We start from the raw sequence: 20,887 nt of genomic DNA on the forward strand, positions 1-20,887 counted from the left end.
GCCCAATTGTACATATAAATTAAAAACGCTATTAATATCTAGTCAAACTTGTATGACATAAAATTCCTTAAAATACAATATACTTTGGCACCGTAACATTTATCCCAGATGAAGATTGGCTCGCAATGGTTATAGAATTAGGTCCGTACTTTTTAGTCTGACCATCAAGGTGGTGAAATCTCATTCATGTGCACCTTGCAGCCTTGGGCGGGAGGGTGGGGGGCCGCATACTCCCTCCTCTCCAGCCTGGGATGTGTTCTCATTGTTGTTGGCCACAGGCACTTAATGGGCTGCATCCTGGTTTTGGACACCTGCTACCTCAGCCTTCCACACCCTGGCTGCTTGACGAAGTCCCAACTTGCCTCCACCGCCCAGGACAAGTCCTACCTGTCCCTGAGGAGGCCTCCTGTCCCCTCAGGCTGCCAGTGATGGCCCTTTCTCTGTTGCTCTCAGTCCCTTCAGCTCTCTCTGCCCAGAGAGTGACCTTGACGGCCATCTGTTCCATCTCCTGAACCAGTCTGTCCATGCTCTGATGTCAAGACCACGTCTTATGCTTGTCTGCCTTTTCCACAGAGGCATGGTGCCCCAGCAGCCGTTTGCTGACGAGGATCATGCTTAGCGAATGGGGTGGACATTTCCAGCTCTTGGGTTTGCTCTGTTCATTTTATTTTCAACAATCAGTGTTGTCAGAACAGAGGAGTTTACTAGAGACACAATGAAACAACTTCAGAGGAAAACTGAAGTCAGGAGTTTCAAATGCAAAAGGCTTCTCTTTGAAGGGAAATGACTGGTAGGAACCGCAGGATCGCGGCGCCTGGCTGGCCCAGTCAGTGGAGAGACAGAGGCAGAGGGAGAGGCAGACTCCCTGCTGAGCAGGGAGCCCAATGCGGGGCTCGATCCCAGGACCCCGGGATCATGACCTGAGCCGGAGGCGGATGCTTAACCATCTGAGCCACCCAGGCGCCCGGGAATGTTTATTTCTTTACACAGACACGCATCTGCTTTAAAGTTGCCAATATGCGGGAAGGAATGTCTTATCAGCACACATAAAACAGCGATTTTTAATTATCTTAATTGTCTAGGAACCAAAGCGATTTAAAAAATTGTTCCCCCCTTCTGCTTAAATGATTAAATTAAATGAAAGAATTCAATACTAAATCACATACAGTATGATCACAACTGAATAAAGAAAAGATAAAAAATTATAGATAAGGGCAAAAACTCTATTAACTAAGCAAACACATTTTTGGTGAGTGCGAGAAATGGTGACAAGAATGACACCAATGGTGACAAGAATGTCGCAGAAGATGATCACACTGGGAGAAGCCACTGGACTGAGCAATATTTTCCAAAGTATATCGAAAGCAGTGCTTGGGAGGAAATTAGTTGCTTTCTCTTTTCAAATGATGGGGGCCACCACTAGCCCACACGGTTTTGACTCCAGTGCTCCCACAGCCACTGCTCCGGCTCTCCCCTCCCATCTTCCACGAAGCTTCCCTCCTGCCCCCATCATTCCTATCAACCTAGGTCACCAAGGTCACCAAGGTCACCATAACCTTCTCAGTGCTAATCAGACGGCTGGTGCCAGTGTGCATCCAAATTTTCTACCACTTGACATTGTCGACTCCACGCTCCTCGGTGATGTGTCTTCCTCTCTCCGTTTCCATGACCCCAGGCTCTCCTGTTGCACCTTTTCTTTCTCTGGCTGGTCTTTCTTAATTTCCTTCTTGCTCCCTTTTTCTTTCCCCACCACAACTTGAAGGACAAGACCCTCGGGGTTCCCTACTTAACCTATTTCTCTTCTCTGTCTACACAGCCTCCCTGGTACCTCATCTACTCACATGAGGCACAAACTGCCATGCTGACGACCCCCCAGTCTTTGCCTCCAGCTCAGAACTCTCACTAAGCAGAGCTGCCTCAGACCCAGGCCGGGACTGGCACGCGGCTGGCGGGGCATCTCGGGCACAGGCTTTAAGGAGGCGCTCCCTCTCAGGACCCCGCGGGTGCCGGGCCTGCACGCGCACGCCCCCGAGAGGGAGCACCTCCCCGGCCCGCGCCTGGCCGGCTCCGCCCGGATGCCCCCCAGCGCCTCCAGCGTGCCAGGTTCCGAGGCTCAGCCCTCATCTTCCCTTGCAAAGCTCTCCTCTTCCTGCTCTCGTCCTGGCGGTGTCACTGCCAGCTCGCACCAGACTCTGGAGGCCCCTCAGCCTCCACACCCAGTCAGTTACCAAGTCCAGTCGCTGTGTTTCGTCAGCACCTCTGGGACCCGGACTCTCCCCCTGGCCCACCGCTGCTTCTGCTCGGCCGCTCTCGCCGCCACCACCTCTGCGCGGCAGCCGGAGGGACTGCTTGCTCTAAAGCACAAATCGGATCACGCCCCTGCTTAAAACACTTGCTGTGACTCTCCACTGCCCTCGGAGTGGGCTGCCACGACCAACACCCCTCGGGGTCTCCTCTCACTGCCTCACATTCTGTCCTCCACCGTACCCCACTCCTTGTGTCTCCTGGAAGGAGCTGGAGGCCCACCCTGGGGTCCTTGCTCCAGCTTCCTTCCCTCTGGGATGTCCTCCCTTCTCAACTCTCCTTCTGCTCTCAGCTTAAATGTCACTCCTAGAAGCTGGTTTCTACTCCTGCCTGGTGAAATGCCCCTTCTGGGTGTGTCCCCCACACCTCATGGACTCTGCTCCCTCACACAGCCTTTCACATGGGCGATGTTTGGACACTTGCCTGTTTGTCCCTGCTCTTCAAGGATGAGGACACTGCTTATTAATCAGGAGCAGCCAGCACAAACACAGCTCATCTCACAGAAGATGCTCGACAAATATTTGCTGAATGCATGAAGGACTTGAAGAGTCCTTAGTATCTGACAGTCCTGGATTCAAGGCCCCGATCTGCCCCTTGCTGTTGGGAGTTAGCTGGACACTTGGGTAGTGAGGGCCAGGGCCCCCAACAAGATAACAGGGGGCCAGGATGCTAAGATGAAACCGTACTAGCATCCTGTTTTACAGCTTAGACAAGACCACAAGAGCGTCCTGTCTGGCAGCTTCTGCGGAACTGACTTCTGCAAGACATCCTGAGACAGAGCAATTAATCATAAAACATCGGTCACTATCACAGGTTGAGGCAGTTCATCTCCACATGTCAGCCCAAAAGACCATCAACACGTGAACAATAACCCAGTAGGTAGGCAGGTGCATGATCAAAGCCCTGATTGGCACACCTTAGCAGCCAATCCACAGGGGGCCCCTGCTCAGCTTGCTCAAGATAGTTCTGTAAAAAAGCTTACAAAAACCCCCCCAGATTTGAACACCAAAACGGCAACCCTTTTGGGTCCCCTCCCTCTCCGGGAGCTTTGCATTATCACTCGATAAACGTGCTTTGCTGCCCACCACTCTTCCTCTGGTCTACTTCTTCATTCTTTGAAGTGGCGTGACCAAGAACCATGGGCACTTGGGGAATAAAAATCCTGTAACATTACCAGCAGCGTACCCTTGGCAAACTTAATAACCTACACTAAGCCTCAGTTGCTGCTCTGTAAATAGAGATCATCGTCATTCCCCAAATGACTGTGAATGGGTTTGTGCTTCCATAACCATCTGCGGTCAATACAGTGCCTGACCCTCTCTTCTCTTCCAAGTCCTACACTCAATTCCGCGAAGCCAAAATTCAGTCCTATTCTAATTGGTATCCCTAGTGCCCGGCCCCGTGATGGGTTCTTAGCGGGAGCGTAATAGATGTTTGATCAAAGAATGTTTGAGGGAAGGCAACCCAGTTAAAGAGGGAAGAAGAAAGAGGTAATACAGGGAATGTGGACAGTGGGGAACAGAGAGAAAGAGGCAGAGCCCAGACACATTCTCTGAGTTGCTTTCGTTACAGGCGGCTCATCTGCCTTCGAAGGACCGGGCTGAGCACGCTCTCTGCGCTCTGAGCTAACCTGCCCGGCTCTCTCTGGCCTTGGCCACAGTAGGGTGACTCGATGCCCATGTGACCTGCCTCGATCCCTTATTGAAAACAGCTGCACAGACAGCAGCCAGGGGCTGGGGCTCTAGGAGAGGATTTCACAACCTCTGGGACTGAGCTTCAGATAAGTTTCAAACATTGTTTATGTACATTTACGTGTGTGTGTGTTTCCTGGGGCTTTTCTGACGGCGAGGAGGCCCGGCCTTGCAAAACAAGCTCAGAGTGTGCCTCTGAGTTTTTTGTTCTTGCTGATAGTAATGGAATGTACCCGCCTCCTGATGTCAGATCTGAGAGAAACAGAAGACCTGAAAACAAAGAAGGCATCCAATTCTAGTGGGTGCCACCCAGAGCAGTGAAGGCGGATGGCCCAAGCCGAGGTAAAAACAACTGGGGAGGGGTTAGACTGGTCAATATATTGATTGAATTCCATCCAGAAAAAAACTATATGAGGCAGAGTTATCGTTCCTCTTTTCCATCCTTTTTCCCTAAGCAGTAACAGTAAGATAGCAGCCCGAAGCGATAGTAATCTTCCTGGTAGGAAAGGGCCTGGTGAAAGCCCATGAAGATAGTAATCATCCATTTCCCTTATGCCTTCGAGACACAGACGCAGGGTTCTGAAGGAGTGTGGAGAGTTGCCTTCAAATTGATGGAGAAGCAAAGAGAAGATGCTGTCTTGGATGAAAAATAGGGAATTAGACCAGATCACCGGTTCTTAACCCTGGTTGCTGTTGGAACCGCTTGGGGAGTTTCTTTTTTTTTTTTTCTTTTTTAAAGATTTTATTTATTCATTTGACAGAGACAGAGACAGCGAGAGCAGGGACACAAGCAGGGGAGTGGGAGAGGGAGAAGCAGGCTTCCCGCGGAGCAGGGAGCCTGACCCGGGGCTCGATCCCAGGACTCTGGGATCATGACCTGAGCCAAAGGCAGATGCCTAACGACTGAGCCACCCAGGCGCCCCACTTGGGGGGAGTTTCTAAAATCCCAGTGTCAAGACCTCATCCCAGATCAATGAAATAGAACCTTTGAGGTGGGATCCTGGGGTCAGTGTTGTTTTTTTTTTTTTTTTTTTAAGATTTATTTATTTATTTTGCACAGAGAGAGAGTGAGTGCAGGCGGGGAGAGGGACAGGGAGAGAGAGAGGGAGAGAATCTTCAGCAAAGTCCCCACTGAGCATGGAGCCCGCTGCAGGGCTCAATCCCACCACCCTGAGATCATGTCCTGAGCCCAAACCAAGAGTTGGATGCTCAATCAACTGAGCCGCCAGATGCCCCCCTACCCCCCCTGTTTTAAACCTCCCCAGGTGATCACAATGTGCAACCAGATTGAAAACCACTGGATTCCATGAACCCTGATCTCTGAAGTTCCCATATATCCCTGTGTTTAAAATTAGCGGGTTCTTTCTAAATCAAGCTATTTTGGGGGGCTTTTTTCCGGTCTTAGCAAATTTGAAGCCTCAGAGTGTCACGCTGAGATATGTGTTTTAGAAAAAGCAGAGCATAGCTGTATATTGGAGGCAGGGGAATGGTTTCAGCAAAGGGTATCATATGCTTAGTGAACTCTTTTATATTTTAGGATCAGATATGTTGCTCGTTTGCTACTTAAGTGGTTTCTTCTGGCATTTTCTCTTATATATTGGCCCAGGGCTTTCCTGGTGGGTACCAGCGAACAATAGGACTGTGAGCCCACCCCGGGGTGGTGGCCGACTGGAAGCTCAGGTCTCCTGCTGTGGTCCCATTCATGTTTTCCCTGACCTGGGGCTTGGACAGCTCTGAGGTGGTGGGCGCCAGTCCCAGGGAAGGGTGTGGCTCTGGGCTTGGGCCTCTGCAGGCTCCTCAACTCTGCGGTGGAGGCTGGAGGCACTCAGCCCTTTGGGCAGGCAGCCTCAAAGGCTCTGTTGGTGGGCCCCTGTCTGCATCTGCAGGGCTGGGGTGGGTTAACTGTGGGGAGAATGGGGCAGACAGGAACAGAGAAGGAAGAACCGCCAGGTTTCTGTGAGATCAACATGTGTTTGAAACAATTCAGAATGCAACAGAGAATGTAATTAGGTGATTTTTGTTTTTGTTTTTGTTTTAAAGGAAAAATCCAGAACCTGTGACTCTTGTTCACGAGCACATGCCTGGATGTAGTCATTTTGAGTTTATGGAAAATGTGGTCAGCCCCATAAATCAGTGCTAAGGAATTCTGACAGAGTCATCACCGGGTAAGTGATGCAGATTTGTAGCGAGTCTCCTGAAGTTATGCAAAAACAAAAAAGAATAAGCATGTAGACAAACATGTCCTCCCTCCCCTGGAACTCTTTTCCTGAGTTGCCACAAGGCAGCTGTGAAGTGCCCTTCCTACCTCTTCTCTGGCCTTTCTCATGTAATCCATGTGTACATCAAGATGTCTGGGGCCATGGTCATGACTATAAGGACACAATTCTTGGCATCTGTTTCTCCTGTGTGTCTTAAAATTTTATCAGGATTTCTACAAAGGAAGCCCATTTAAAAGTAGGCGGGACAATAATCCATTTGGGACATCGCTGAGAATATGGTCAAATGTATCCTAACTCTTAGACCTTCTGTACTTCCAATCTATTATTTTGTGTGATCGGAGAATGAAACTTCAAGGTGGTACTGTGTTTCTCAGAAGAGTAGAGCACATCTTCAAATGTTAATGCAAACTTCCATTCAAAATTCGCAACTAGGAGGTTCAGTCTAGGTGTGATTCATTAGAGGACATTCCATCAGTTTGCATTCCATTGTTGTTGGATTTATCCCTTTGGCCTTTTCATGCCAAACAGTGTTGGATCTTGTATCTTATCCATGACACTATTGCCTACGACTTCTCAGGTTGACTCAGCTTATGAATTTGTTTCTGCCAAACCGGTCAGTGGGGGATGGAGTGTTAATAAATCTCAGCAGAGATGTTTCTCAGGTGCTCTGCAGAAAACGGGCTTGTCAAGACCAGCATATTCTGTCACAAAAAATAATACTGCTGAACCTGAGTTTAGGTATCTTATTGTTTTTTTTTCTTAATCTGTTAGCTGAGTCTCAATGCATGCTAGAAAAACTTCATTTCCCATGGAAAACAGATGTATAATTAACAAGGCCAAATACCACCCCGAGTTTACAAAGTTTACGGCCTAGGCTCATTTCTGTTAACTGTGGAGTTTGTACTTTTAACATTTGCCATCACAGTGTGTTCTTGTGGACTTTCACAGCTAAACTACGAATTCCATATGCCATGAGAGCCAAGTCAGCTCCGCATTTATATGACCTGGTTTCTTTCACATCATACTTGCCTGCTGTCCCTGCCACAACCAGGAACAGCTAATTGCCCCTGCTATGAAACTTTAGACCAAACCCCCTCACCCACAAACCACCCATTGTCACCAGGTGCATAGGAAGAGGGGCCTAATAGGCTGTGCTCTTCTGTTTTATGAGTTGTGCCGTGTCAAAGAGTGAGCAGGGTAAGCAAGTGGGTCCCTGATACACATCAATTGCAATATGCTTTGAATTTCTGCATCAGCCCTTCGCAGATAGTAGAAAAACACAAAGTAAATAATCACAGTTATATTTGCCATTGATAGAGCATACTATGTGTTCACCACTGGACCAAATTTTTTACAAACAGTACCTTCTCCAATCAGCCAAAGTATCATCTACTTTATAAAGATGAAGTTCAGAGAGGCTAAGTAACTTGCCTGGAGTGTTCCCACCAAGAAGGAAGTTCTTTGCCTAATCTGAAAGGAGTTCCAAGTCAGACACCTTTATTTTGCTTTTGGGTTAATGTGTCTGATTCCCAGAGAAGTGGATGGAAGATGTAGTTTGCTGATAGTTGAGGGAGAATTTGGTCCCAAGCTTTGTTATAAAATCTAGGGACGAGAGACAAGTTCTTACAAGAAGACAGCAATAGTGTGATTTCGGCAGAACTGGAGTTGTTTCGAGCATTGTTACTATGTGAACAAAACAAGTTACTCAGCTTCTCTTGTCCTCCATTTTTTCTCACTGATACAATGAAGATGGGCCAGACGGTTTCTAAGGGTCTCTGCTGGCTCTTCCGTTTCTGCGTCCTCTTAGTTGGAGACACTCCAAGCCTGGCCCTGACCATTTTGGGGCAAATCCTCACCAGGGCAGAAGGCCCTCCTGAGGTTTTGGACCAACTGGGCCCAATACCTGCTGGAAGGTGGTGGGAGTTTTCTGTGGCCCCCATTTCCTCACCCCATCTTGTGGCTCTGGCATCTTGTTGGTCATCACTGGTCATCACTGGCCACTGCCGCTGGGGAGCAGCAGACCTCTCTCTTGGCACAGCCTAGGCCTCTTTCACTCACTGTACCTATAAATTAAGAAGCTCAAGTCCTAGGAAGTTTAACTCAACTTATTTCCGTCAAGATCCTTTCTAGAAAAAACAGGTCAACACTCGAGGTCTTATGGAAACTAGAATTTTTAAAAATTACTATTTGATTTATCACAAAATAAAATAACAGCTGGATATATTTGGAGTTATTCCAGTTCAACGAAGTCAGAGGGAGAGAGAAAAACAATGTGTGTGTGACACCATTAATGAATCCTACCGTGTCTCCTGGCTGTGGACGCATCACAGACACACGATCATATCCTTTCCTTAGTAAGACCCACAAGGCATCCAGTTTTCCCTGAAAAAGACAAAAACAAAAACAAATGCACCAAGATTACAAATGGAACCAGAGCAGTGGCTAGCACAGACACGTAGAACTTTCCATGCTTCTTCAGTCATGTGAACAACATACCACCGGCAATGTAGTTGTAACAGGCTAAGTGACTCTCCAGGCCCTGCAGGAACGTAGGAGGAGAAGAGACCCATAACAGAAGGCTCTGATGCTCATGTGGGGTACATACACCTGAGACTTGGGGGCAGCCCCAAATTTGCAAACACAGAAAAGCTCATTTAGGCTCTCAACTTTTGCTTTTACCACGTTTCTGGGCATATCCTCACACCACAAGTCTAACTTTTCAACTTTCACTGAAGTTTCTTCTGCCCACTTAATGCCCAGAGTTCACAAATGAAGCAATGATGACAAATTCAGGAAAATTACTATACAGAATTGTCAGTGGAGCAAGATCAAAAAAGGCCCCGGGGATGCCGATCCCTGGTTGTCCCCTAGGCTCACTCAGCACCTATGACTTGCTCAGGGATCCCAGGCTCGAGGGACAGCTGACCAAACATCCCACATTGCCCCAAATCACAACCCCTTTGGAGGTGTAGGTAATGGCTTGAATCTGAGAAGAGTGGGTCTGTGAGTGCTGAAGTTTTCAGTGTGTGATGAAGGGAGTCTACTGCCTCTGGCCATTCTCGTTCCCTAGCCGTGCTGAATGAGGCTGATTTCCCCTGCTGCAAATACTAAAAGGAAATAATGACATTTATTTAGCTTTGCTCTATTAACCCTTAATATATTACCTTCCAGGGCAGAAAGGATTTGGCAAATGTGATTAAGTTAAGGATCTTGAGATGGGGAGATTATCCTGGATTATACAGGTGGACCCAGTGTAACCATGTGGATCCTTAATAGAGCAGGAGGGTCAGCGTCAGAGAAGTTGTGTCAACAGATGGAGAGTCAGAGTGATACCTGTGAGAAAGGTTCACCTCACGGTTGCTTTGGAGAGGGAAGGGGGCCAGAAACCAATGAGTGTGGGCAGCCTCTAGACTCTCGAAAAGACAAAGAGATGGATTCTCTCCTAGAGCCTCCAAAAGAGATGCAGCCCTGGCCTTGCCTTGATTTTAGCCCACCCAGTGAGACTGATTTTGGGTTTCTGACCTCCAGAACTGTAAAGTAATACGTTTGTGTTAAGTCACTAAGTTAGTGGTAGCTTGTTACAGCAGCAATAGGAAACTGATAGAGCCCTTATTAATCCCTGACATAGTCTGTGTTTATTTGCCTATTTTTTATCTCTGCCAATCGGAATGTCAACTCCATGAAAGCAGCAGTGTCGCTGGGTTTGTCAACTGCTGTCTGCCCAGCCCTAGGGGAGCATCTGGGGCTCAGTAAATATTAGTTGGATGAACAAATGAATTCCGTGCTTCTAATTGCTGGGCTGGGTGCTTTCAAAGGGGTCTTCTGCCAAAGTCCAAAAGGATTATGGAGAGGAAACGGAAGGTCAGACTAACAACTAATTTGCCTAGGCACACAGCTTGTAAATTGGAGAGGTGTGATTGGACCCCATGGCTGTGTAATTCCAAAGCTCATATACTTTATATTATACCAACTGTAGATTCTTCCTCATGCATGCCTTCTGGCTGGAGTACTTGAACTTAGATCTTTTAGAATAGGGTTTCTAAACCCTTGGTTGCAACTCTTCAAGCCCTCATGAAACAATTTTGTGTATTAGGACCAGAAAGTTTAAGAAATAAAATAAAAGAGGAAAGAAAATACTTGAGTCACCTGCACATGGTGAAGATAACTATTGTTTTGTGACAAATTCGTATCAGTTAAATGTGTCTGGGTGTGTATACCGTATACCGGTGGGTGTTTTTGTGCACACACAATGCACACATAGGTATATACTGGGCCAAACTGTACTTCCTACTGGGGTCTCGGTGAGGTGAGGCATGTTTGAAGGCTGTCAGCTGGAAGAGGTCTCTACAGGATGGTTCTGAAAGGCTGGGGAAGTCCAGAGCCCTTCAAGTTGCTTGACACAAAGCTTTTATAGCGGAAACACCAATTTAAGAATATCATCCTGAAGACTTCATGTTCTGACATTGTTTTCTGGTGGGTTATATTCAAATACAAAAAAAAAAAAAATCTGCTCCTGAACCTCTATCAATGCTTGCTCAAGTTCTTGTGGGTTAAATTCTGTCTTGCTAAGTGTCATGTTTCTCATCTCTTTTGGCAAGGTATTTACGGAAGCCTCTAAAAATATTCTGAAATGACTTTAGAAAGCTGGATGGGACTGCTGCTGTGTTCAGCATGTTTTTCTGCATTAAACCATTTCAATCATCAGTTAAATGTTTCCCTTTAAGGTTCCTTGGGATAAGCATTTATATTTCAGGATAAAACCAGGTGGGTTTCCTGGACGAATGCCTCTTTTCTTTCCCTATTTTGGGGGACGCCCAGTATTTGTCTTTGCAAATCAGCCCACCCACAGCGTTCTGTGTGCTAATCACTCAACTGCTTCACACACAAGGAGCAATAAGACGGGGCTGGAAGAATATTTGCAGAAACTTAAAGCTAAAGCTAAACACAGAGCAAAAGACCAGAGACCACCTAGATGTGTCATACCACGAGAATCGGTAGTAAGTCAGGTTTTCTGGTGGCAGTGGGTCCTAGTGTGATACTTAAGCACAAAGGGACAATTCAGACAGCCTGAGTTTGTATTCTGGGTCTGCCCCTCCCAGGTCTGCGGCCTCAGGCAAGCTGGTTCGTCTCCCTAAGCCTCATCTTTAAAATGCACCACAATGGTACAATCTACCCTATAGACTTGTTACAAGGCCTACAGTTAGATATTGGAATAGATACTCGTCTCATAGAAAGTATTCATTAAATGTTATCTATGGTCATGGGAAAGTCGTTAAAATGATCATCTGGGAGGCTCTGTAGAAAGACATAAAAGAACGTAATACAGAGTGTAAGAATCCAATAATGTGAACTTTACCAGTCCTCCATTCTGTGCTCCTCCACCCTCTTCCCTCCTTCCTTCGGGCCACACTTCTCATCACCCTCCAGCCCGCCATCGTCTGGCCTCTCTGGCAATGTTTGGTGGCCGCAACACTCCACTAAAGCTCCACCTGCTCAGACCACCCACGGATCCCAAGCGCCAAATGCCTTGGCCACTGCTGGGCCTCATTTTACTCGATTCTGAGATCTGATGCACTACGTCTCTCCCTTCTGCACACTCTCCTTTGGCCTCAGTGCTCCTTCCTACCTCTCGGCTTAGTCCTTTTCAGCCTCTACCTGGTGCTCCCCTCAGCTCTCGCCCAGCCTCTCCTTCAGGCTGAGTGTTTCCACTTGGGGGGCTCTCACCAAGTCTCTGGGGTCAGCTTCTGTCTGTCTGCTGATGGCTCACAAATTCTACCTTCAGCTTAGTCCGCTCTTGAATTCCAGATCCAATTACCTACCAGATCTTAGTTGTAACGCAGATGTAGCACGGAACGATCTTTCCCCAACCTGCTCCCCCTTTTGCATACCTTGCTTGGTTCCTGGCACCTCCGATATCTCCCTGGGCAAGCCGGACACCAGAGAATCATTGTCACATCCTCTCCCTCGGCCAACTCCTCCTATCCAACTTGAACCGTGTCCCGTGAACATTCCGTCACAGCTTTCCTGTCACTGCTTCCTGTCCACTCTGCCCCACAGTCTCCATGGCTACTCCCTTGGCCCAGGCCCTCGTCATCTGTCACTCATCCTGTGAACAGTTTCCTGATTGGTCTTTTACCTCCAGGCTCTCAGTCCTCTCTCCTGTTTGATTAATAGCGGGTTTCATTGCTAGCTCGAATGGATGCTTTGCCGTTAATAAAATAAACCAAGAAACATCTTACTAGCAGTATGAATTTAGACAAGTTACCTAACCTCTCTGTGCCTTAGTTTTTCCCTCTGTAAATGGGAGTAGTAGGAATTTCTACTTTTGAGGGTTGATGTGAGAAATAAAGGAGCGAGTGCATGGAAAGCCTTTGGAATTGGGACCGACTCACGGTATGTGTCTCACCCAGGGGAGGGCTTCACCTGGGTGAGTTGCTGTCCTTGGGCTCCTCTGGCCAAGGTGAGACTAGTTAGTTAGTCCTAGTCATACTCCTTGGGTTCTGAGTGCTGGTGGTCCCACAGATGAGCCCAAAGTCCCACCTCTGGGGCATAGGAAACAATCTGGGTAATTGACACTTCTAACACCTTGTTCTGCTCCCACAGCAGGTAGCTTTTATGCAAGAGCTAGAGTAAGTTTGGAGTGAGTGTGTTTATAAACAAGAAGAGGATAAAAAAATTACTCTCCGAGGTCAAGGAGAAGGGCGTAACAAAGGCTGTTGGGGCCTTTCTTTTTCTGAATGCGGGCAGAAGCCTGTCATTTCAAGACAGCAGCTAATGAGGTTATTAATAATATCCCTTTGGGGCGTGAAAGGCCTCAGGGGATTTTTTCCAACCAGTCCCTGGGCTTTACCCAAAGTCTGGGGAGGAAGGGGCCTTTGAGTTGACTCCACTGTTTACCTCGGATTTGGGTGTCAATCATATACAGGCCTGTCGATAGGATACATTTCAAGACACTGGTCCCTCCCCGGAAGAAACACCCAACTGCTGCTGGGAAGCTGAAACAGAGATCTTCCCATTACCCTCAGGACCCTCTGTCAGAATATATGAGCTGACATTTAAGTATAGCTTTCTTTCATAGGAAGTTGACACATCTTGACTGTAAAATGAGAAATTTACCAATTCCAACCTCCCATACTATAGCTCAGGCTCAGACAACCTTCGAATCCACAAAGGCATGCAAACTGGGAGCTCTATGTCAACTTTAGTTTTTGTTTCTTCCTAAACAAGAAGACAGGGCCGGGAATGTTTATGCGACCCTCATTCAAAGCATCCTGGTGCCTGGGGTTTGTGGCTGAGCTTCCTTTTCTCTCCTTTTTAAAATTTTGGCCAGGCAACAGCTGTGTCTTCTCTTTTGGTTTGTCTGCCTTAGCTGCTTGGAAGTTAGTCAGAGGTTGAGAATTTTGAGGGTAGTCCAACGATAGGGCTGTTACAGACTAACACTGGAATTTTTACACCTTAAAATATATGGTAAATATTGTGACCCATGCTTCTCCTCAAATGAAATAAATGAATGAATAATGTTGGAAACACTCTCTCTCTCTCTCTCTCTCTCTCACACACACACACACACACACACACACACACACGCACACTCGCCCACACTCACAAAGGATACTTTTTGCTTTGCTGTTTCTGAGTTTTGGTCATTGTTTAAAAAAAGTTTGGAGCCCGGCCTCTTTCTTTCTGTGCCGATAGTGCTCTTGCAAACATGGTGAATGTTCCTAAACCCGCCAGACTTTCTGCAAGAAGTGTGGCACGCACCAGCCCCACAGTGACACAGTGCAAGGAGGGCAAAGATTCCCTTTATGCCCAAGGAAAGCGGCGTTATGACAGGAAGCAGAGTGGCTATGGTGGGCAGACTAAGCCGATTTTCCGGAAAAAGGCTAAAACTACAAAGAAGATTGTGCTGAGGCTTGAATATGTTGAGCCCAACTGCAGATCTAAGAGAATGCTGGCTATTAAGAGATGCAAGCAGTTTGAACTGGGAGGAGATAAGAAGAGAAAGGGCCAAGTGATCCAGTTCTAAGCTTTATATTTTGTGAATATTATGAAGACAATAAAATCTTGAGGTTATATTCATTTCATTTGGTTGCAGTTGGTCTTTTAAGAGGGAAATAAACTAGTGTCATCAATTAAAAAAAAAAAGTGTGGAGCTATTATAAAAAGTTGCCAGAGAGGGACAAAAAAAGTCTGTTCAACATCAGCAGGCCATCTGACAACACTTAGGCTTCAATGTGTCTTCCTGGGCTACATACAGCTCCATCCAGTACAGTCTCATGACTAAATGCTGCTTGATTACAAGGTCAAGGTGCCTTAGGCCAGGGATGAAGGTTGCCCTGACAGAAAATGAACAGAACAGAAGACCACCCCCTGCCAGGCCCTGCAAGTAGTATGGGCTGACTTGGCCCCTTCATGGTCTGGCTCTCTTGCAAAGAACAGCCGGTCTGCCTGGCCATCCAGGGTCTGGCTTTTGTCCTTTGGCTATCATTTCTGTCATTTCCAGTCATGTGGAGGAGCTACTGGAAAGGGAGAAAATGGTTTCTCTAAAGGCTGCAAGCCTTCCAGCAAACCTGAAAACTATCCTGGTTTTAATCTATCTGGAGGCCATCTATCTGGGCATTACTTAACTTGTCTGAAATGGTCAGTCCCAATTTAATGAGAAGCATGGGGTGCTGTCAATCCACGGGGTGAAAGCTGAGCAAAGGCAAATTAAGGCCAAATATCAGAAAATTTCCTGGTCATGAACCTGGAATGAGGAAAGGGTGAAGTGTGGCTGCTGTGGTCAGTGCCCTAAATTAGACTGGGGAATGGTGGAGAGAAGCCCATTGTGGACTTCTCTTGACGAGTCCCCACTGGGTTTACACAGCAAAAGCACTCACCTGCTTCTCTGCTCCTCATATCTATTTCATAAGATGATGAAAAGAGTGAGTCAAATGCAATACATTTAAAGATGTATATGATTCTGGCTACTTTCACTGGGGGAACTAAGAGTCTTCCCAGTGTCTCTTAAAAGTTTTGCACTAGGTGGGAGTATTGTCCCTATTGATAGTGGGGGCAGAGAGTAGACTGGTCACTCTCCTTGAGCTGCCTGCCCCCCACCCTCTCTCTGCCTTTCTCTACCTTCCCAGCTCTATGCCCTAGAAGCCTGACCTCTACAGATAACACCACCTGGTTTCCCTTCAGTTTGGCTAGTAGGTGGTACCGGAGGAGACGAGGGCAGGGTGAGGGAGAGGTGGGGGCATTCTTTCCTTCTGTTCCTTCCCTGACCCCCTGCCTTCTTCAGTGGCTGTGTTCTTATACGATAGGGATCTGCAAACACTTTCCATAAAGGGCCAAAGAGCAAATATTCTAGGCTTTCTAGCTCAAGAGACAAACTCTAGGATATTATATAAGAACTTACATAACCATTTAAAAACAAGGAAAACCACTCTTAGTTTGTGGGCCATATAAAAACAGGTGGTAGGGCAGATTTAGATTGCTGATTCCCTCTCTATGGCCACAGCTCCCAGTGGGTGGCCCCTTCTGGCCACCGGCTCCAATGACACCGTCTCTCCTCCGTGTTCTTTAGGCCCCGGGGTGCACCTGCTCCCACTGTTGCTAGTCCCCGTATGCCTGGCCATCTCTGTGAGTTCCCTTAACTCTACCCTCGCCAAAAGCTCAGTCCTCTTGAGTGTGCTTCTGTTTCCCACCAAGACCAAGACAAATCCAGCGAGAGGGCTCAGGAAAGGGAAGCAGAGTTTATGGTACTACATGAGGCTAAATGTCTTTCCAAGGCCCAGTGATGTCTACAGGTGCTGTGGCTAAGATGGGGCTCATCATGGAGCACGAAACTGGTTCAACAGTATGAACGCGGAAGTTCTGGTAGCAAGTCTGCCCTTCTTCTGGAGAGACAGACAATTTTACTTTTGAATTCCTTTCTGGGCTTCTGTTCTGAAACCTCCTTGTTCCTTCCCCTCCCTCAACCACCTGGCCAGGAAACACACAAGATGACCTCTTTTTCTCTCCTCTCCTCAAGGAGATGGCAAGAAGAATGTCACCTTCTTCAGCCTGACGGTGCCAAAGTGATCTGTGTGTGTCACAGGAGATAGTCTAACCAGCAGCATTAATAATTAATCCTATGTGTCAGCTCTTTAACAAGAGATGCTGGAGTCCCTGTGCTGGGCCAGGCACCGGGCTGTCTAGCACAGGCTAAAGATGAGCTAAGCACAACCGGTGCCTCCAGGGGTCCAATCTGGTGGGGGGAAGACTCAAGCATGTGCAATCACACCAGCGGGCTATTGTACAGAGTGAGCTGAGCAGGCGTTCGCTTGAGCTGCCCCACCAGCAGGAGGCAGACTGGAGGCTGAGACTTCCGACAAATCGCTGAGTTGTGGTCATGGCTCTTAGCCAAGTGCCAAGGTTCCTGCCCTCAGGGAGCCTCGTATGGAAGGCCGGCTGGAACCTTCGGTGACAATTTCTTAGCCGGGCTTGTTCAATCCCAGATTGCTGGGCCCCACTCCCAAAGTCGTTGATTTAGTAGATCTGGGTTGGGCCTGAGAATGTGCATTTCCAGTAAGTTCCTGGGGGATGTTGCTGCTGCGGGTCCAGGGACCGCACTATGAGAACAAGCAGGTGAACACAATGACTAAGGAGGAGGCCCAAGAGCAGGGGCGATGGAGGGAAGATAATTGGGGGCAACAGAGGGGTATGGCTTAGGGAGTTTGGATGTTAAAAAGGAGGCATGGGTGGAGGGGGGAGGAGTTTCACTGGATGAGAAAAAGTGAGCAAGTGGTGATGGCCTGTGTGCCTTTGAAAGCCTTCGTGAGATGCTAAGTCATTAGGCCTGGGAATCTGTATTTTTAAAGCTCTCAGGGTAACTCTGATACTTACCCAGGTTTGAGAACCTCTGTATGCTTAGTATCTGGCAGTACCCAGCATGACTTGTTGAACTGAACTAATTCCAAGTGGGTGTTGGGAATGTTTTTATATTTCTAAATCTAGTCGTTCTCTATCCCTATTTATTTCATAAATCTCAGTCCTAAACCACCAGTTAGCAGAGGAATGACATGCTCTCGAGCAGAAATTGGATTCTTCAAACAGAATTAGCGTTCTTTCCAAATCCAAGATTACAGAAATGAAAATCTGGCTATAACCAAGTATGTCATGTTAGTCACAAGGTACAGATTCCTAAAAACGACATAATAGAAAATTCCCTTTCTTGTTCATCTCGGAGACTCTGCTTGGCTCCTTCCTGTCTGCACACGCATGCACGCCACTGCATGTTCTGCATGAGAAAATAATTAGAAGCAAACAGCTGTTAGGCAAGCAAGTTACGTTTCGCCCACATCTTTCCAGAGTTCAAGCTATTGCCCCGAGGGGGCGAGGTGGGGGGGGGACTTATCTTGAAAAAGAATCTCCTTGCTTTAAGCACAGCAAACCAAAACGAAAATATAGTGCCGTTAATGTGAGCATGAGCTAGCTTGGCTGAGAAGAGACAACTACCAATGACATTTCACTCCATTGTTTAAAATGGTTATTTCTATTGATTTCATAGGACAAGGGCTGCTCTAAGATGAGCAAATAACTTAGTGAATGATGAGTATTATTTTTGCTTTCATTGGAAGAGGGGTAAGGCTGTGTGGGTGCATGCGTGCATGTATGTGATGAGACCTGGCTCTTCACCCGGGGTCTTGCACTTTGCGGCCTTGGAATTGGCCCAGTTTCTGTTTGCGGAAGAACAAGAGGAAGAGAAGAGAAGCCTTCAGGAAGCATTAACTACCTTCTATGGCTTACACTTCCTAAGAAACCAAAGAGGTTTATGTTCTGGAGCTGTGGAGGGGAAGAAAGATAGTGGAGGAAAAAAGGTGTTTTGCTCGCAGCCAGGAATAGTGAGTCCTAGCTCCAGGGCCAACCCCTGAAAGGCTGGCAGGAGCACTGGATAAAGAGGAATGGGCTTGTGTTACGGCAAGAGGAAGAGAGATAAGGCATCAAGGAGAATGCTGCCATTTTTGTTAGACAGTGGAACTGCCTACCAATGAAGTCGTGAGCTATTATAGAAATTTATAGTCATCTTCTGGGGTTACTACCCCAGTCTCTTGACTCCTAGTCCACTTGCATTCCACTAGTTTGCCACGGTGATTTAAAAAAACCCTAGTCTCAACTTTGATACTGTCGAAATAGAGCAAGTAAGTGCCTGTACTTTTAAGTCCATGATTTTAGAAATGTGTTCCTTTGTGATAATCTGGAATTTGGTTGGATATTTTGTCATGTCAAGAGTCTGATTCTTCCTATGTAAGTGTCTTAGCAGGAGTGATGATGGATTTCTGAGTAGAGAGAGACACACCTTGATCGGGGAGTACCACTTCCGAGGGGAAGAGGGCCGCCGCATGTTGTTGTTGAGATTTCGAGGCTCGGGGAATTCGTATTCCTGCTCCGGCATCTTGACTCTGGCATTCTTTGCCTTTTCCAACTTAGCACCTTCTTCTGTGGAACCCTTTTCTCCCCAACGAACCTAAAATAAGTAACATATGATAAAATAAAATGACAAAATGAAGTATAACGTCCCTGGAGAATAAGCTTCGTACATACATGGGTGACGTGCAATGCAAGTGCTACCCGCTCCCCAATTCCTTTGGGTTTTGAGGGCCAGGGAAGAGGAGGGTGTGGAAAAAGGAAAGAGGAAGGGTTGAAGGGGCAGAGAGAGCAAGCTGGGCAGATGGATGTTTAGGGGAGGAACTGTCCAGGCTGTGGGGACAGCATGTGCAAAGGCCCCACAGGCCCACGTAAGAACTTTGGATTTTATTCCAGTGAGAGCAGAAACCACCGAGGGGTTTGAGCAGATGAGCAAACTATTTTGACTCAATGGTGGGCAAGATATGGGGGTGCACCATTAAAGGGGTATACCTGCCATCTCTCCGTCCACACCCCCATCAGACCTCACGTATGAGTTTTCACCAGTTTTATCTGGTTTTCCAGCACAGAGTAGTTGGCACATAGATGTGAGTACATGAAGCTGTGTTCTTACCTCCATCCTTTTAATGCCTCCAACGCCTCGCCCACCATAGTAAGAGGCATCTACGGTAGGCCACTTTTTCTTGGGCAGACCATCATCATCTTCTTCCTGCAGAAAGATTGTCATACATGAAGGAAGCAAAGCACAACTGCTCTAGGTACATGTGTCCACCTTGGCAAAGTGGATGAGAGTCGACTGCCTGGGCTGAACTCTGGGACCTTCCTTGGGGCAAGTCAGTTAACCCATCTGAGCTTATCTTCCTTATCTGTAAAGTGGGGGTAAAAGCAGAACGACCTGGTTCGATGCTGGCACAATCCTGGGACCTGTTCCCTTGCGCATCTCTACTCCTTCAGAGGGTATTTCATCTAATCCCATCTACGTGCTGATGACATGTGTGTTTATATCTTCATCCCTGACTCCTCTGAACCCAAACATTGTCTTGAAATTTGGTCTCCTCTCAGGGGACTAATAACCATCTCAAGACTACCACATCAAAGAGAAGTCTCCCCACATCCTCACCTTAAGCCCGCCCCTCCTCTAGTCTTCCCCACTGCCTGGAGCCACTCTTGAATCCTCTCTCTCTCCCCCACTGTCCCTCTCCCAGCTCATCTCAGTTTGCCAGCAAATTCTGTTGACCTTACTTCTAAAAGACCTCAAATCTGTGACTTCTCCACCTCCACCTCCACCCCCACCCCACCCCACTGGTCCCAAGTCCCCTACACTTTCTCCAGGCACCTAGCCGGCCTCCCTGCCGCGCTCCTCGCCCACAGTCTGTTCCCCACAGAGCAGCAGAGGAGAATCCCGACCCCAGCTCTGCCCTGCAAACTCTGGCCTTAGCTCACCTCTCCAGCCTTCTTCCTTACCACGCCCCGCCTCCCTGCGCTCCAGCCTGCTTGCCCTCTCCCTGTCCCTCAGAGACTGAGCACATTCCTGTCTTGAGGCCTGTGCACAAGCTGTCCGCTTGCCCAGGGATGCTTCCGCCCTGCTCTTCTCCTGGCTGCCTCCTTCCCATGACTCCTGGAGAGGCCTTCCCTGGATATCTCTCTAAAGTAGGTCCAGTCTTTTCATCCCATCAATCTGTTTCATTTTACATAATGGATCCTAACATGGCTTGATATTTATTTACTATTGGTCTCTCCAGGCTGGAATGTAAGAGTTCCATGGAAGCTCCTGTTTATTTGTCAGGTTCACCATTGCATTTGCAGCTTTTTGAATGGCACCTAGCATGTGGGAGGTACCTAAGAATTGTCTTTTGAATTTATAACCAAGTGAGATGAAATGATTCAAATAAACCAGTTAACTCAGTGTCTGCAGCTTAGCTCAGTGACCGGAAGTTAGTGCTTATTATATTTTTTAAGATGAAGGGAGAAAACACGAGGAACTTGGAACTTTATGGATGAAAAAGGGAAGGATAATTAGCAACACTGTTCCTTATCTTGGTACCGAAATTACTCCTGTTGAGGGGAGAAAAATATCACCATCTACAGTCATGCACAGATGGGTTACAGGCTAGTGGCATGATTTCCTTCCCCGGGCGGAGAAAGGAAGCTGAAAAAGGAGTCTCTGCAAAGCAGAAGAATAAGCCAAAGAGGCTGAAATTGTTCAGAACAAGCCTGCTTCCCACAGCCTAGGTTGGCGATATCAGAGAGTCAAGGACTCCGAGTTGTATCCTAGGTGGAGCC

At 47.4% G+C, this 20,887-nt stretch overlaps 1 protein-coding gene and 1 pseudogene across 1 annotated transcript in view; one reads left to right on the forward strand and one right to left on the reverse strand.

Annotated features, from left to right (window-relative positions):
- ANTXR1 (ANTXR cell adhesion molecule 1) overlaps positions 1-20,887 on the reverse strand; it is a 216,110-nt gene that overhangs the window by 41,795 nt on the left and 153,428 nt on the right. Inside the window, exons 15-17 of the mRNA XM_027621494.2 lie at positions 19,218-19,313; positions 18,537-18,704; positions 8,516-8,596 (exon numbers count right to left, since the gene is read on the reverse strand). Of these exons, the coding sequence (XP_027477295.1) occupies positions 8,516-8,596; positions 18,537-18,704; positions 19,218-19,313 (345 nt within the window). The remainder of the gene's footprint in view (positions 1-8,515; positions 8,597-18,536; positions 18,705-19,217; positions 19,314-20,887) is intronic.
- LOC113937336 lies at positions 13,923-14,240 on the forward strand (annotated as a pseudogene).

This window comes from Zalophus californianus, chromosome 8 (genome assembly GCF_009762305.2).
Source record: "Zalophus californianus isolate mZalCal1 chromosome 8, mZalCal1.pri.v2, whole genome shotgun sequence".
In the NCBI taxonomy this organism is placed as follows: Eukaryota; Metazoa; Chordata; class Mammalia; order Carnivora; family Otariidae; genus Zalophus; species Zalophus californianus.